Genomic DNA, 19,533 nt, shown 5'->3' with positions numbered 1-19,533 from the left:
CTACGTAGCCAATATCGCCATCCACTATGGTCACTGACCATTCTGCTGCCGGGAAACTCGGCTCAATCGGTGTGTCAAATGATACTTGGCTTGGGACCTTGATTTTCGGAATACGGTTTCACTTTTATTAAATTCATGTGTTATATTATGTACTCCGAAGGCTTTCGAGACTTGAAGGTTTCGCCGGTTGTTTGAAAAAATCGAGTTTTGGGTTTCAGTTATTAATTACGTTATTAATTAATTAGTTTCTGGCAAAAAACCAGAAACTTTTCTGTGCCTTTGTAGATCTACAAAAAGCATACGACCGAGTCGACAGGAAAAAGCTATGGAAGGTGTTGTCCAAGTATGGAGTGAATGCGAATCTGACTCAGGCAATTGCGTCTCTATATGAGGGAAGCGTTGCATGTGTTAGGGTGAACGGTGGTTTTACGGGGTGGTTTGATATCACAAAAGGTGTTAAACAAGGCTGCGTAATGTCACCGTGGTTATTCAATCTATACCTGGATAATTGTATGCAAGAATTGAAAGATGTGGGATTGGGCGCGAATTTGAGTAATCTGAAAGTATGTTGCCTGTTGTATGCTGATGATGCGGTGCTGATTGCTAATAGTATGGATGATCTGCAGTCTCTCGTGTCTAGGATGAACGAAGTATGCGTGAAGAATGAGTTAATGATGAATGTAAGTAAGTCTAAAGTAATGGTGTTTGAAAGAGAAAGTACGAAAACAGTGTGTAATATAGCTGTGAATGAGGAATACTTGGAGCAGGTGGATGAATTTGTGTATTTAGGAAGCATGTTTACGAGTGATGGGAAGGCTGACAGAGATATTGAAAGAAGAGTAAATGCAGGTAACTCCATTAATGGAGGACTGAACGCAGTTGGCGCTAACAAAAAATTGTCCAAAGAAGCGAAGTTAGCAGTCCACAATGGAGTGCTGGTACCTACCCTGATGTATGGAAGTGAGGCATGGAACTGGCAAAGAAAGGATGAAAGTAGATTGAATGCTGTTGAAATGAGATCCCTGAGGCGTATGTGTGGTAAAACCATGTATGATCGTGTGAGGAATGTGGATATCCGCAAAGAGTGCAAGGCTGATGTAAGCGTAATGAGTAAGATCAAGAAAGGGACGCTTAGATGGTTTGGGCATGTAGAGCGAATGAGCGAAGAAAGGAGTGTAAGGAGAATATACGATGCAAATGTGAATGGTAGCAGAAGTCGGGGGCGCCCGAGGAAGACATGGCACGACCAAGTGAATCAGATACTTGAGTCGGGCCATGTCAAGAGTCAGAACAATAGAAGAGTATGTATGAGACGATGTATGAATGTGAATGAGGCAAGGAGTGTGTGCCAAGACCGAGTTGTTTGGCGGTCCGTCCTCTCTGCCTACCCCTGCGGGGAAACGGCGTGATGGTTAGTTAGTTAGTTAGTTAGTTACTAAATTGCTTAAAAATGGTGATGAAATCACCGATAACTATTTTAATATAATGCTTTACAAGTACTTAACCTATTTTCCTTGAGCATCCTTGCGCTTAACTTTTCCTCCCTTCAATTACCTGTATTCCCTTCACTGTTAGCTCTCTATATGTCATCTGACATACTTAAGTAATAATTAACATTTTTTAGATATTCATTTTATGTACCAATCCATAGTTTATCTATTTTCAGTACCTAATTTAGTAAATTTCTTAATAGAAGACAGTATGTATATTTTACTATTTTCCTATTGCTTATATTCAGTTTTTCGCGTTCTTATCTGCCCTCAAGAAGAACACAAGGCTGTTTTCGAAATTATTTCGTTTTTTATCAATTAAATGGGGGTTACCTATGCGAATTTTCTTACATGTTTTTAATAAAACTTAATTAATACATCGATGTTGTATATTATAGTAGTTCATCAATATTGCAAAATAAGCCGATTTTAATGCTGTTTTTTTCATCTAGTAGAGCTGATTTATTTGGTGGAACTGTTTAACCCTGGATGTGCAAAGATAGTTGGTTCAATGACTGAAGGTTTCAATTGTATTTATGCTTATATATTATAACAGGCATACTTATCTAATGGACTGTTTATGAGTATATCGCATAAACTATACAAATATGTAAAAAGGCCTTTTTGACGGGCGTAAATAGTAAATTCAACAAGTAAATTTTTATTCTTAATGATAAACTAATGTTTAAGAGACAATGTTTTTATGCATAGCACTAAGGATATAGGAATAAACATACATCAATTAGAAGGGGGGGGGTTTCAATTCCCATCGGCGGCATGTATTTATTCTCGGAAGATTTTTCAATTTATATAGGTGTTTCAGGTAAGTATTGTATTACAATAAGTATTGCTTAATAATATATATAATATATTTTTTTACCATTAACATAAAAGATAAAATAATCTTTTTTTATGTTTGCTTTCCAAAATTACAATATTTTTTCACCATAGACCTTTTAAAATCTTGTAGCTTATTCTGTCACTCATCTCGGTAAGTCCGCGAAAACAACATCGTAATAATCCATTGAATCAACATGTTCCTTTTGTTTCAAGGTTTTTTAGTCCAGGAAGTACTTCCATTGGTAAAGCAGTAAAACCCCAACCAGCCTCCGATGTAGGTCTTGCTTATATACAATACCAAAGGCTTTGTGTTTAACATCACTTTTAGGAAGTTTCAAACTAATTAAGATGATAAAGAACCAAGGATCCGACGAATGACAGCCTTCCGCATTCCGTTCGGATTATTTCAAATTTACGAAGTAGCGAAGAAACCACTTTGTTGTTGGCTTTCATTTCAACTTTCAATAAGAACGAAACTTTCCTCTTAAAAGGAAATCTATTTTTTTCTGCCACAGACGCAATAAAGCGACAAAGGTTTATTGTGTGTTGTTATACCCCGCGATTCGTTTTTATTATTTTAGATATTTTTCTCTTTCTTCGACATTTTCCTTTGTATTGTAGCTTTCCTGTTATGGGTGTTTTAGTACTCTTTCGTGCAATATCTCACGCAGAAAAAAACTCTCGAACACTGAACTCTGGCTTCACGAAATTTACACAGCTTTGTCTGTCTGGAATTTTTGCAACCATTTTAAGCCATCTACATCACTTTATTCATGTAATTTTGAAAAATCCAAATTGTTTGTTCCATTTAGTGTTCTATAAAAAAAGTTTAACCCTTCAAACCTCGGAAGGACATCACTGGCCACACACATCATATTGGACAAATCTGACCGGTGCGGCTTATACAAGTATTTTTGTCTTTTTTTCTGTAGTGCGAGATGTTTTTCTGTAGTGTAAGATATGTGATTTGTGCGTTCTTGGAAGGGAACTATCTATTCTTCCTAAATATTTATACTTGATTCAATGGATAAAATCATAAAAATTGTAAACGTGTATGATTACAAATTGGTGGAATGTTTCTGACACTTGAAAGTTAATAAATTATATATTTTTTAATTGTGTAAACGGCGTAAAATGTGAATTTAAATATTTCAAAATTATGGATGATTCGAGCCAGAATATGTTTCGTAATGTTTTTTTGTCAACATTTTCATGTGTGATATTAAAATTTTATTATTTAGAAATATCAATGTTTATTTCAAACACAAACATCTGAAATATAATTTTATCTAGTATTTAAAATCGGATTTATTTAACTACGAAAAAAATAATACATTTAAAATACCTCTGATTTCACCGTTGTTAGGAGTAGGTAAAACTATTTAAATTACTGAAGGATTAAGAAGAATTTTGCTGAGAATCATCAAAAAGTTTTGAGTGAAATAAATATGAAATTAATATATATTTATATATATACTGCGCAAGATCCAAAGCCTGGATCTCAGACCCATCTCAATGCCTAATAATTTGAATTTATAGATTAATTAATTTCCCTTGGATTACGTTTTTCCACTATAAACATTATACGACACGGACCCCCTGATTAACCAAATAGTGCGAGCCCCGAAATTAGCATAGTTTTCCATTATCAAACAATTGATTTTGTCTAGCTGAACCATCAAGTGAAGCGACGATGCCGGGAACAAAGGGCGGACTCATCCTTATCTCTGTGTGAAAGACGTACAAGTTTAATTACTGTTTGTGTCGTGAAGTGTCCCCTTTGGTGGCGGGACTGGCAGAACTGGCAGGCACCACCCTCTGCCGTGTATCAGAAAACTTCCCTTGTCGTTATTATTCAGGACTTGTTAATTGACTATACTTTAGAGTGCTTCGAGATAAAACTCTGGAACGTACTACACGTACATTGTACGCCTCGCAAGTTTGCCGTCTTCGGGTTTTCAGTGTACGGAACAGTCAAACTCTCGGAAAGTTAGATCTGGCGTCTTGAAATTTGCACAACCTCTTCTGTTAGAAATTTATAGTTTCTATAACTTTTTTCTATTTCATTCTCATATTGTACGTCATACGAAGTTAACATATTTCAATCTGAAATATTTTAAAAATGTAGAGCAGAATATTTCTGTGTTTGAAACATCGAGAACTACGAGCTCCGGCGTTATAAAATTTGCGCATCTTCTATTCGGATTTTCAAGTTGAACGCGACTTGTTCTTTCATTTCTTGTTACATAGATTTTTAAACTCATATAAAGCTAAAAATCAGTGTCTTTACTATGAGCTCTGGCGTCATGAAACGGGTGCATCTTCTTCTATCCGAATTTTCATGGTCAACGCGACTATTTTCGGCGTATTGTCCATCATGAGTTCTGGAGCTTTTATTGATCATTTAAATTACCAAAAAATCAGACGAGACGCCAAAATGTTTTATTTTATTTAAAAAAAATTATTTAATTGAATTTCCATTGAAGCCGGGTAAATTAATTACCGGAAGAATTATCACTGTAAAATGATTAATTATTATAACTGCTCCGAAAGAAATATTTGTTACCGTGCATGTTTAAATGCAATAACTTATAAGATAGATTATAGTTTAACTTTCCTGCGGCACAACTTTTAATAATTACGAAAAGTTTTTTAGATGTGAAATATAGATTTATTCGAACGGTTTGTTTTGCCGTTTTAATTAGAGTTTAAATTCCTATACTTTGTTCGATAAATACCTTGTTCGCCGGCCGTGCGTGCCACGATTTCAATAGCAATTTACTTACACGCATACATATTTATTTCGTTCTTGGGCAATGCGCCCTTGTGGATATGCAGAATTTATGATGCGGGGTATTTTATTTACTCGTGAAGGTTGTGTTCTTTATCGATAGACGCGAGCTCAATGAAATTGAATTCAATGTTGCCGTTCGTCAATTCAAATTGTCATGAAACTGGAAAATAATGTAATTACTCCAGTATTAAAGGTTCAGATTTATTATTTCAAGAAATACAGCTCCCTTCGATTTAATGTCTGTAAAACGTAAAAGTTCTACTACATGATGTTTTAATACAGGCGTTTCCAAACAAAACCACCTACATTACAAGGCCGGGACACAGAATTAAATCAGCCTGTTCACTTGTACGAGAAACTTCAAAATATTTTACTTAATCCATAGAAACGAGAAAGCAGTAGACAGGAACCTAAGATTGAGGGGAACAAACCATGTTGTGAGGTGCGGGAGGTGACGTGGGCGTCATACTTTCAATGACTGGTCAATAAACTAATCCGACAGTTTTCAGACATTTTGCATTTTATCATCATTATTAAGAATTCGATAATATAATCTGCTTACGAATTACTAGTCCCTTTTTACAATAACGCGCGGATTGCTAGGAGCATTAAAAAAATAATAATTTGCAGGATTTTAGAATTTCATTTAAGCTGAAATGAGTGTTCAAACCGCAACTCAAAACCTATTAAACGATTCGATACTCTTATTAAAAAATATATTTTGGGGTAAATCATCAATATTTTAATTTAAGTGAAAATAAAAATACTTAGTTTTATATCGCTTTATTACACAATTTTACAAATAGTCAACTTTTTCGGTTATTCTTCAGGACAGTAATAATATAAACCTAATAATTTATTACCGACCCGAAGAAGGTTATTTATAACCGAAATTAGTTGACTATTTGTAAAATTGTGTAATAAAGTGGTTAAAACTATGTAATTTTCCATTTAAATTATGACGCCAAGCCACAAAGATATTGCTTTCTTCGATCATCAAATATTTTTTAATATTTAACAATTAGTTTATTGTCAGTCGATTTGAATACATAACTTTCCAATTAATAAATGGACTATCCTTATATATAGATTTTCAATCATTCAATTTTGTCGTTTTATTTAGTATAATATTATGTCCTTATCTTCCAAGATATAAATACATATGATGCCAATCTTCATAATCAAACCAATTTTATGCCACGCTTTTACAGCACGTCAAATTGTAATCAGCTATTTTTAATGGTGAAAAACAGGAAGAGTATTTTCTTGTATATTTAGAACAAAAAATCCCGACGAGCACCTTGAGAACTCACTGAGAATTACTTGAGTCATTTCCCTCTGCACCAGACATTGATGGATTAGTTACACATAAACTAAATAATATCTCGGCAGGTTTATGTTGCCCTATTTTCTTTTACTCTAATTATAAAACTAATCGTTGAAGGAGAAAAAGATAATGCTATGATTAATATTATCTTAATGATTTACTGGCAAACATCTTACATACTCATAAAACCAGAGCCAAACAAACAGAGATACTAAATATACCAAAATGTAACTCTACCTTTGGACAAAGAAGCTCTGAATTTTTAGCAGTAAAGATATATAACAAACCCTCACTTAGTATCAAACAATTCAAAACACCAAATAACTGCATTAAGGGCATTAAATCTTGACTTAAGGAACTACCGGATAAATAACCTACTAGCATATTTAAAACATCGTTGTAGAAGTTTCTGGAAAACCTTACCCAAAACATGAAGTCGCTGAAAACATCCAAAACCTAGACCCCCTCAACACAGGATCTCCTAATGAGGAAGACTACGAATACAATCAATATTTATATATATTGTTATTGATAAAAAAAATAAAAATATTACATTTAGAGGTATAATTTTCAAAAGTTATTCCAATAAAATCTAACATTTACAAAACCTTTGTTTTATTTTATGTGCGGCCCAAGATTGGTGATCTAAAATGTTGGATACCCATAGTGATGTAGACCCGGGAATATTCCCCGACCCGAAATAAATTCCCGAAAACGGGGAATTTATTTTATTTTTAATAAAGTGGTTTCTACACTTCTCTTGGATGCCTTATTGTGTGTTAGCATGTAAAGTAAGCCTGCAAACATTTGCAGTAAACGAAGCTGCCTCATCTTTACTTCGTGATATGAAGAACAGCCTGTTGGACGATGATGTTTACTGGAAAAGAGTGACATCATTAGACAATGTTCTGCGACCGATTGTTTCCTGGATTACACAGCTAGAGGGAGACGATCCACTAACACACAAAGCATTGTATGCTTTTGAGGATTTTGAGAGCAGTCTAAGTAAAACTCTTTCAACGTCTCTACTGTCACATGCCGAAGAGAAGCAAATACTGGAAAAGGCGGCGCAGCGCAAAGAATTTGCTATTGCTCCAATATATCTGGCTGCTGCCCTACTAGATCCAGGTTCCCAAGGACATCTGCTAAGCCACGCACAGCAACTTCAAGCACTTGAATTCATTGACCAAGTAGCAAGTCATATGGAGACTGTTGATAGTGCAAATGTTTTTGTGAATCATGGAGCAAGGCATTCCTATGGAAGTGTGTCAATAAAATCACGCCAGTGACCTGGTGGAAGGGGATGTGCGGATGTTCTGATTTGTCACAGGTTGCCATATGAATATTGACTGCTCCCATTACTTCAGCAGCCACTGAGAGATCTTTTAGCACGTTTAGTCCCATTCATACAACACGGAGGAATCGTCTAACAACTCAAGGAGCAGGGAAAATAACATTTATGGCACACAATTGGAAACTTCTTTCCTCTGAAAGAGGCTCTCAAGTTGCTCCCACGAAAACCCTTTCTTCCACGGATGAGCAGATTGCTTCGCATCATAACGTTTCAAACTTATCTGGTACTCGCAAACGCAAACATCCAATTGACTGTGCTGAGGAAGAAGAAAACGTAGATAATTCTGAGTTGGCAACAACTTCGTCCGGGTCAGATGAAGATGAAGAAGAAGAAGAAGTAGAATATGAAGGTGAAAGTGGAAGCGAAGTTGATAGTGTCAGTGTCCAATCGGTATCATCAGATGAACAGTACCGATCTGTGAAGTTGTGTCATTTTTACAGTTTTACGATTGATTTTTTATATGTACCGTTTACTAGCATAGAGTGTATATAGGCTACTAATACTGTACAGTATACAATTATATAGAGATACTACTCACTTTAAAATAATTTTGATCGGTGTTTTTTTGTTATTTTTCTCTTGGATCCTATTCCTATATATATGGGAATAGTTTTTATGGATCTATCCTGCTCTCTATGTACCATATGTGTGTATATTTTATTTTTTATTTAATAAATATTATTCTTTTTGAGGTATTAAGTTGTTTAAATCAAAATTCCCAAAATTTCCCGTCCAGGGGAATATTCCCGGGAATATTCCTGGGAATATTCCCCAAAAATAAATTCCCGGGAATTTATACATCACTAGATACCCATGCTTTAATATCTTCTGCCGTTTTTCAAATGCTACGTTATTGCTTTCAATTTATGATGTTCAATTTTATAGAATCTTTTCCATTACTTTGATAAAGGAAAATACGTCTAGATTTTCATGCTTGAAATACAAAATACGAGTGCCTAATATCGACATGACCTTTTCTTAGAGTTAGTTGCTTAAAAACTGTGTTTAATTATGTCTGATAAAGTTGAGACGAAAGGGTATTTTTATGGATGTTTTCATTGAACAACTTTTGTACATATTTTTTCTCATTTGCTTTGAAAAATCTTACACTTCGCCTGGGACGGAGCGTCTAATTTCATGGTCCATTAAGCATTATGCAGAGATTCTTCTCCGAGATGGTTTCGCCCACACGGGTATTATTTAACCCCCGACAGTCAGTCGGCGCGTTTCACTCAATTCTAATTTCTAATGGGGTTAAACTTTTTTCTAAACTTCATTCATCTTCAATTTAATTTTATGTCGTTTAGCCATCGAGCTATTAGATTAGGTACAAAAAGTTCGTGAACCCAGTTCAATGCAGAGTAATTGAAAATATGGCAAGCAATGTGTCGTTTGTCTAATTTTTTGACAGTTAAATCGGCTTTTCAAGTCTTCTTAGCTAATGATGGAAATTTTTGCTATGACCCAGATATTTTACTGATCAAATTTCATGACGCCAGAACTGTTTGAAAGTTTTTGCAGTGACACGCAGATTTTCCGCTGTGTAGTTATTATAATGATTAATGGTGACATTATAATTACAGCTTTGGAAAACGTCGAGATAATTAGTTGCAATAAAAAATATTCTGTTTTATCTGATTCAAAATGAATTGTTTTTATAAATTGGAGTGACGTCATTTTTTGAGATTCCCTCTTATTGGCCGTGAATAAATCAACATAATTTTTGAGATGTGTGAGATACACAGTAGTGTAACTTCCAACCATATATTATTTATGCAGATGGTCTGGCTTTTCCTCATCTCACTGAAATTGGAAATCGTAATCATGAATATTTTACTTAATCCTCAACTTTGATGCTGGAAAATGAAACTTTATCAAATATTTCAATCAAAACCTAAAGTTGTTTGGTATGAAATATTATCATTGAAAAATATTGCCAGTAAGTAACGCAACTTTTATGGTGAACATAATTTTTAAGCCTCTTTCGTTTTTAGATTCACTGAGACGTATTACAGTTATAAACAGTGGTATCATCTAGTTTCCGTATAATCGGTTTTCAAAAATAATTATTTAAATTCGTACCATTTTACGATAACTTCATGTTTTGTACATCAATCTGAGAGTTTTATAAATTACCATTATTAGTGAATTCATCGCAGAATTATTTTGGTTCCATAATAATTAGCACTACCTAACAAAAGTTGTTTCGGGGTTGATAAATGAGCAAGTGAATATCCCACATCACAACATATCAACATGTCTTACTTTATTTATTGTTTTAAATAATCCAAGGGCAATTATTTTGAAACATCAACCCTTGAAAAACAAAGTTTTTTTTACTATAATACAGGGTTTTCCAATAAGAGGTGTTATTTTGAATAGCCCGCTATTTCGGTAGATGTTACTTTTGAAGCTGTCATTTTTTGACATTTGACAAGTAGAAACTACGCCATTGATAAAAATGGAACGATACACGCTTCAACAACGCATTGAAATTATTAAAATTCACTTGAGTGAATCAAATGCAAATCATCTTGAGTGATGAGACCCATTTCCACCTCGGTGGCTTCGTCAACAAGCAAAATTGTCGCATCTGGGGCTCGGAAAACCCAAGATTTATTGTTGAAAAGCCTCTCTATCTTCAACATGTGACTGTTTGGTGAGGTTTATGGTCCGGCGGAGTCATTGGACTTTACTTTTTCAGTAAGGCTTGAGCAACAGTTACGTTGAATGGATTACTCTATCGAGAGATGATTAATGATTTTTTATGGCCGGCATTGGATGGTATTGATCTGGACAACGTTTACTTTCAACAAGACGGCGCTACGTGCCACACAAGCAACGAAACCATTGATCTTTTACGATTGAATATCAAAATAACACCTCTTATTGGAAAACCCTGTAGATCTCTTTTAATATATTTTTAAATAAAATAAAAATATTTTTTTGTTGGTTTTATTGCGGGTTGAACTTCAAAATGACTGGAGTCAACCTCGCCAAATTCCGATCGGGTTTGACCGACATTTATTTCATATGTTAACTGCTGTAATGTCATCCGATTTTATAGAAATGCGTATACGTCCACGGGTGTATACGTGATTGACACCAAAATAATGCTTTGTCATCGACATCGAGTATATCTGCCGAGTTTCAGTGGTTTAATTACCTTTTCCAAGATTTGTATTCATTCGTAACCGAAAATATAAGTGAAATTCAAAGAGATGTATTTAAAAATACTGAATATAAATCATTGGTTTTTCAATAAAAATATTTATACATGGTTATATATTTATGATGGTTGTTTCGGAGAATTTGAACAATTCATCAAATTTCAACGTTCAGTTTTGGGTTCTATTAAAGTCTTATTCAAGTTCTGTTATTATATAATTATAGGCTAGTTGCTTGACAGAACTGAAATAATTACAGAACTTGAAAATTAACTTTAAATTTTGAAGAATTGTCAAATTCTCCGAAAAAGCCCCTCCTTAGACTGGTTGTTTCACAGAATTTAACAATTCTTCAAATTTCAAAGTCAAGATTTAAGTTCTGTGAAATGTCTATTCAAGTTTTGTTATTATTTCATCACGGGCCAGTTGCTTCACAGTACCAGTAGGTAACATAGTCCTTCATTATGCTTCACAGTACTTGGATAGGTAACACAGTACTTCGTTACGCTTCCCGGTGCTTTGATAGATAAAAGTTGGCCAAAATTTAAATAAAAATTGCTAAATAGGTTTCCAGAAATCGGCGAATGACAGCACCACCTACCAGTTCAAGCTAATCAACGATTAGTTTTCATGCTATGAAATTATTTCGTGATAGCCAAAATCGTAAAATGGAACCATCCAATCATGACAAACCGACTTTATTCATCTTCAAATCAATCTCCGATTGAATTCAATTTGTGCCCTCCTGCCAATTCCTTTTCTTCTGCGAGTTCATCTATCTTGATTCAGGCGGGGGCTTACGGATTACGTGTTCCATTACATTTTGAAAGGCTGCGTACAATTCCCCTTTCTGTGAACAACATAATCGATTTGAATTATGTATGGATCCCACATGAGGGATGTTTTTCCTTCCGCAGTTTCCGTGAGCACGATTTACAAAAGTAGGCACCGTGCATTTGATGATCTCCCGGGATTTGACACGAGACTGACAGTGAATTAGATTCAGAGAGATTTATATGCGATCTTTTTTTAGTTTATACCGCGCAAGATGCCCGGGACCCAGTCTACTAAGTGTGACTAAAAATATATATTTTTATGCTGTGAGGTCGAAGGGTCGCTGTTCAAAACTGGTCACTAAAAATCGGTGGTGTGTTGTCCATAAAAGCTCCAAAATTATGCCTACCTGAAAAATAGCGAACCCTAATAATAAATAAAAAGACAGTACATACTAACGACAAATTTTCGATCAAGATGGATCCACGAGTTTGGCAATGATCTTTTATGCTCAATTATTCAGTTGGCTAACGAAACAAACAGCAGTAAATTACAGTAAAATGCAGAATTCATACCGAAATTTAAAAACAATACATACAACCTACTTTTGGCTATACATATACCAATGAATGCCACTGCTAAACATAGCTAAAGCTACAGCTAAGCCGTTTAAAGGATCGTTTCGATTCTGTGACGATGTTGACTCCATGGCTATGTAAGTTACATATCTTTATATTTTTCTACTCTAGGTCGATCTGAAAACATACTATATTATTTAACTTATCTACTATGTATGAATAAACTTATGTTAATGTGTTATAAAAATGAATAACCACATATAAAGTTTTACGTCAATTTACTCAATGAAACAGACGAAATTGATAAACGCTTTATCTTCCGATTTTTTTGTGTGGTGCCGAGGTCATGCCAATATGTACATTATTGTTATCAATGTAATATTATGCATGCTTATCTCCATTTGCAGGGGTTATTGTTGCACTTTTGCAAACTGCAAATTCAGAATAATATACGTTGCTAATCTACAAACACCGCAGTTAGACTTCTGCAATATTGAGCCGTTTTGCGCGTCTTCCTTCTCCTTCTTGAGCCAAAGTTTCAGGAAGCCAGGTACTAAGTATTCTCAATAATATACGCTGCTAATCTACAAACACCGCAGTTAGACTTCTGATATATTGAGCCGTTTTGCGCTTCTTCCTTCTCCTTCTTGAGCCAAAGTTTCAGGAAGCCAGGTACTAAGTATTCTCAATAATATACGCTGCTAATCTACAAACACCGCAGTTAGACTTCTGCGATATTGAGCCGTTTTGCGCTTCTTCCTTCTCCTTCTTGAGCCAATGTTTCAGGAAGCCTTGTAGTAAGTCATTATTAAGGTAGATGTAAAATAAATAACAAACAATTAATCAGTATCTGCCCTGATGATAGACAATGCAATGCTGTCCCAAGAAAGAAGAGGATTCAGAAATTCACAGTTCAATACCCGGTTATAAAAGTAAACATTTCCGCTATTGGAAGTGAGAATCTTACATTATGTCTGCAAACACCTTCATAGGAATGATGTGAAAAGACATTCAAAGCCTTTTTCTTTTGAAAGACTGTTAATTCCCAAGACGTACACAAACCTTAGGTTCTTACTTACACATGAAATAAAGATTTTTTATTGGTATTTCAGTTTGTTTGACGTGTTCAGCACGCGCTTGCTTCCCTCCCATTCCGTGTACAGAAAAATGGTTTCTTCTGGGACCGGCGGGGGATTATCAAGTTAGGGCACATCCTGGAGTCTTCTCCGCTACAGAATTCGACTAATTTCCTCCCTGGAATTTCCTGTCGTGATAAAGACGCTGTCAGGAGGTCTTTCCTTTCATTGTGTCTTTAATAAAATAATAATTAGGTAGTAATTGCGTTAAATCATAAAAAATATTCTTTCTTTCGTGACAAAAAAGATATAACATCTGGCCAATTTGGGTTTTTTTTCCTGATCTTCTCTCTCAAATTCTCCCGGTATGAGGAAGCCCGATTGCATCTTCTCTCGTATCGCACAGTTGTCGCTTAGATAATATTTTTCTTTGTAGTGGCTTCGTAGTCAGTAGATATCTTCTCCATTATCTCCATCTTTTATGCTGATGGTGCCCCTCGTCTATTTTTATGCCGAACAAAAACCGTGACGAGACGAAGCGCAGGCGAGGTAATGCTAGGCACGGCGAGCTCGCCAACTACAGTATTTATCTATCAACTACGATGACTGCAAACCCTTTACAAATCGCAGCCACCTCAACGCCCGGAAGACGATGATGTGAATAATTACAACTTTTTTTTTATTATTCTAACGCTTTTCATATTGTCCTTATTGTTTACCTTTCGATAGGTTGTGTTAATTAGTTATTATTTGTTTTTATTTTGTTGCAAGTGCTGCAAACACCCGAATACCCTCTATAATAATATTCATATTTTGATGATTTGTATAGCGTCGTTTTTGTGCAAAATAACCTTAAGGGCGCTGTACAAATATATATTGTATTTCTACAATGATCTAAGTTATTACTAACTATATATGGAGATAGTATACAGTACCATACTTACCTGATAGGTCACTTAAGATTAACATTAACTAATTGTTTTTAGCGAAATTGGATATAATTGGACTTTCTCTCAGGAATGGTATATTTAATTTAAGGGTATGGATAGGTTAAAAAGGTAAGATTTTTAAGTTTATGTACATGTACACGAATGGATAGGGGTGTTGAATTGAATAAATTAGTCTGCAAATGGAAGTAAAAACGTGCTCTGCAGAAAATAACGTGGAGCTTTTTACCCATTGTAAGCTGAAAATAGAATTTATGCCTCACTTACGTTTTTTTTCATCAAAAATTGCGTTTATTATTTAATATTATTATTTCTTACTCACTGTCAACTGATACATTTAATCGTCTCATATTATTGCGTTTCAAAATTCCTTTGTGGTAAGCTGTGTTACCTCTAAGTTTACTTATTGTATATTATTTTTAACTACATAGTAGAAACTCTGTCTCACTAAAATCTCTTAGCAGTGCGTTCTGGCGTCATGAAATTTTCCTCGAATTAAACGCAATTTGGCAAAGTAATTTTCGTCGTGAGCTTTAAAATAAGTAAGCTTTGAAGCTTTTTAAGCTTTTTAAGCTTTTAAGCTTTAAGCTTTGAAATATCAATATAACTGCTGAAAATGGCAATACTTGCACCAATATTGTTCGTTTGATTTGTTCAATTATTGTTGATTAAGAAATACCTAACATTGTTGAAACATACTGAAAACCTTATAGAATAACTAGATTCGGATTTGTTTCGTTAAAGCGTTTAATGTGAAATATAAAAATGAATCTATGTAACATTTTCTTATCACTTGCGATGCCGACTGAATTAATTGAAAATAAACCTTTCAATCGCATCAATCGGCCACAAACTGGTCATTCATATAATGTATTATAATTGTGTTCGGCCGTACTGCTTTAGTATTTTAGTCATTGTGGACGATTGACAGAAAAATCAAAATTCGTGTGAATCTGTTTCAACCTAATTGTTACACCTGCAAGCTTTTTAGCAAGCCATTAATTAAGTTATTTAATTAGCGGAATATAACCAACAGAAATGAGAGCATTAATTACACACGAAGTTTGATAATAACTACGTATAATTATAATAATGAAAGATGAATTATTATAATCATGTTATTTTCGGCTTGTTTGTTGATCTAATCGTCTTCAATTTCAGATTTATACAGTAATACTAATATACTGTTCTCACCGTTACGGAAATACGCTTTCAGTATTTTCATCAAATATTCATATAGTTTTCGCAGAATAAAAGTACTCTTTGTTAAAATGTATAAAGCAAATGTTTCTGGAGGCTTCTTTATAAATTATTTCTTGATAATACGTTTTTCCTTTGTAATAAATCTATATGGTCGGTTTTCAACGAGCTTTCGAGCAACGAGCAACGAGAAACGAGACCGGGGGGGGGGCAGCTTTTACGTTAACCTCGACCTTAAAATGAACCACTTTTTCTTTAACTGCAATTCCAGATCTCGTGGAGGACAGCTAAACTAAATGTCGTTAATTTTTAGGTTACGGTAATTCCTTATCCTTATTTCAACGGGAAACGTCCCTCAGGAGTAGGTCGTAAGGTTTTGGATTGTCTCGGCTCTAAAATTATTTGACATCTCACAAGAGCATGTCTTTCTGTACGGTGCAAAGACATGAACTATATCGCCACAGGCAGCGTTTTGAGGCGGGAAAAGGAATGGGCTGTAGGAAGAGATTTTGGAATGTGGGCATTGGTGATGCGCGGATTAAATGGAGTAGGAAAAACGATGCCGGTAGCTCGTTCCTCATATGAGCTGACTAACACCAACACAAGTAGGAGAATGAACCCGTCATCGAACTGTGAAGTTAACCGCCATACTAATTTATTTTATTTGTTTCTTCCAGAAAACAACCGAAGACTTTTGCTTTTGACCACTGCTTCTATTCACTGGACCCTGAACTGCCAAACTTTGCCTCTCAAGAGGATGTCTTCAATTGCCTCGGGAGGGACATTCTCGATAATGCCTTCCAAGGATACAACGCGTGCATCTTTGCATACGGACAAACCGGTGAGTCTCTTTACAACATAAACAGAAATTAATTCATAATTGTGTGTTTTTTCAATAAATGCATTTTTAAATCGACAATGCAAGTGGTTCGACGTAATGCAGTATTATTCAGAAATAACATTGAAATTCGGGATTGGCCTCGTACTCAATGCGCTTATCATCCAATAGGTAATGTCCCAATACCTCCGCACAGTCGATTTCCTTTTTACGTAATTTTGTTTTACCAGAAAGCATACTTTATTTCTAGTTTTAGATTTTTATGCGTTTTTACATGCTAGATAATTTCTTTGTTTGCTTTTGAGAAAAAAAATCTCAAGGTTAGAATTTAGACCAAGGTGTATCCTTCTCGGAGTATTTTGTTAAAGAAACTAGGATAATTTTAGTTATTATTTCTGGCGATAAAGAATCACAATACTCGTATTATGATGTTTTCAAAAAATCAATCGTCGTAAATTGCAGTTTCATTCCAAGAATGTGGGCCTCTAATATGTAGAATACCTGCTGGGCGACCGTCCTAAATAATGAATGAATCCCTACAGGAAGGCTCAACCATCCGCATCATCCTTGACCGACGGGCTCAAGTTCCCTTTGCAAAAGGCTGTCCCTCACCAGGACTAGTCGGATCCTACCATGGTGCCCAACCGTTTATGCTAATGCCGTACACATTTCAGTACAACCTACATCGTATTTATTTAGACATTTTCATCATTTTATTAGGGTACAACCGAGTAATCGTATCTTGAACTTGTGATGAATGACCGATAATTGCATTCTGTGAGTTTTTTGTTTTTACATAAAAAACGAAATATTATTTTATCATAGTTTCTTCTGCAATAATCGCAAATTAACTTTATAGCGTCGTTTTAATTTAATAAAAATAATTGAATTATTTGGCAGGTTGGGAATAAGCCGACACAGCTTAATGGTTCACATCACCTGTCATTAAAATTTATCTTGTTGTTTAAGTCATAGTATAGACAAACCTACTTACCACAAAGTGTTTTATATGCTCTCTTTAATATTTTTTTCGCTGTGATTGAAAACCTCCATTGCCATAATATTATTTGTAGTACATCTTCTAATACCTGTGGGAAATCTGCTAGACTTTCCGGTCTTATAAAGCTTAGTAAATCGATAATCTGTAGCACAACGGTACACACGGAAAGATTCATCAGGTGCGGCCGTTCCCTACTTCCTTTAACGTTAAAGCCTTTGGAAGTTTCAGCTTTACAGCGCCCGAGGGAGACGCAGTAGCTTTGAATTGTACCAGTTTAATAGATACCGCGCCGTACGAGGAGGCTGGAAAGAGTGAAGAGAGTGAGAAGTGCCCAGCTCACTCTCCTAGCGGAGCTTTCTGTTTGCTTATTTAAGATGACTCTTTACTTCAACCGAAACAGACGCCCGACAATCCCTACTCGACTTATTCCTCCATTCGCTCTTTAGGACCCTAAATAAAGTTTCTAATTTCATTTTTGAATACTTTCTCTGAATTTTTCCGTATTTCGGCGAGAGAGCGAGCAATTTTTGGTAAAAAATCCCTTCTTTTTACTGAATATTTAAAACATAACCCTTAAATGCATGATTTATTAATTTTTCTGGAAAAAAAATATTTTGTAGATATTTACATGCATATGCAAGGAAATATAAAGAATTTTATTTTTTTGTAATTTTTTAATGATATTTGAATAAAAAAAAATTGTTGCAGGTTTACAACACCATTTATTTTATAAAAATTAATATTAATAATTTACGTATGAAAAAAAAATAAAAAACCTAAAAAAAATTCTCAAAACTAATAAGTGTACCGGAAAAATATGAGTTATTACATATAAGGTTTGTATTATTGTATCTACTTACCTAAGAAAATCAAAATAATAACAGCAAAACAAAACTGTAATTCTAACCTCCAACCAATTTTCGAGAATCTTCACTTTGTTAAAGAAAAAGTGACATTTGACATTCGCGAAAGAAAAAAAAGGTGATGCCACTCGATAAAATATATTACCGTGAACTTGATAGTTCTAAAACGGCATGCATTAAGTATACACCAAAGAGTTAAAGGTGGTTTGAACGGTATGTTGCAGTTTTGCAACAGTATGCATTTAAGGGTTAAAAGAAATGAACCGTTGAAGGTGTTGAGATGGTTCAATAGTTGTAAACAAACTAACACATGTTTTAAACAAAGTGGTCCTAGATATTCGACAAATGTTTTTATTTGACGGTACGCTCGAACCTCGTATGATTACTTCATGTATATTTGACCCACTCTGTAAATACTTTTATTGTGCTCGAATAACCTTAGAATACTGTTTACATATCAATACAAAATACCACTTTCTTTCAAATGTGTGTCAAAATTCACATTTTCTATGCGAAACACCACAACTTGTATTTTTTACTGAAAAATGTCTTTATTTTTCCGTAGCTCAGTTTTCGTTTGTCGAATACAAACATTGACATTCAGATTGAAATGCCAGCACATTTCCACGAGGGAAATCGTTCACAGTAAACAAGGGCCAGCGGTCCTCAGATACTTATCGCCACTCCGGCTGAGGGAAACACAAGGTTTAGGACCAAAGGTCGCGGCTCTTATCACTTGTTAAAATCCCTCTTTGCGAAGCTAATAGTTACCCGTAAAAAATGTTTACACTACCGGATTTAAAGGCCGACAATGAGGCCAATTTTTTCAACGTCGTGCTAACCTTGTTGAATAATGTGAATTCGCTGGCGATTTTAACTTTTTATTCAACATTCTGCTTCCTATTTTATGGAAACGTTAATATTTTCATCCAGTTTCTTTTCTGTCTTATCTTTTAAAGTTTTGTTTGAAAACAACAACTAGATCATTTAATTGTAGAAAAGGCTCGTCAACTTTATTACTTTTTTTTAAATTACGCTCAAAGAATATATATTAAAATAAAAGACCTGCTCACTTTTTAACAAGTCATTCTGGGAAATTAGTTGAATTTGGTTGGAATTGAATTTCTCATTGCGAATTTTATCTCACTACATATCGAATGGACCAATCAAAACACATACATATTATATGTGTTGGCGGATAAAATTTTCACCAAAAATACAGTCTGTAGTCAAATGTTGAGGGATATGATATATTTTGGAGTAAAACTCGGGATAAGTCGGGTAT

The 19,533-nt window shown here is 34.7% G+C and overlaps 1 protein-coding gene across 3 annotated transcripts in view; it reads left to right on the top strand.

The window, feature by feature from the left end:
* Window positions 1–19,533, top strand: part of Khc-73 (Kinesin heavy chain 73) — a 208,551-nt gene that overhangs the window by 86,025 nt on the left and 102,993 nt on the right. For all 3 annotated transcript variants that reach the window (XM_089648833.1, XM_089648827.1, XM_089648818.1), the window contains exon 3: window positions 16,225–16,388. In XM_089648833.1, coding sequence (XP_089504959.1) covers window positions 16,225–16,388 — 164 coding nt within the window. The remainder of the gene's footprint in view (window positions 1–16,224; window positions 16,389–19,533) is intronic.

This window comes from Hesperophylax consimilis, chromosome 3, assembly GCF_061612785.1.
Source record: "Hesperophylax consimilis isolate HC1 chromosome 3, BYU_Hcon_1.0, whole genome shotgun sequence".
In the NCBI taxonomy this organism is placed as follows: Eukaryota; Metazoa; Arthropoda; class Insecta; order Trichoptera; family Limnephilidae; genus Hesperophylax; species Hesperophylax consimilis.
Note: the sequence above shows the minus strand (reverse complement) of the source record. Positions and strands in the feature narration are given on the sequence as shown.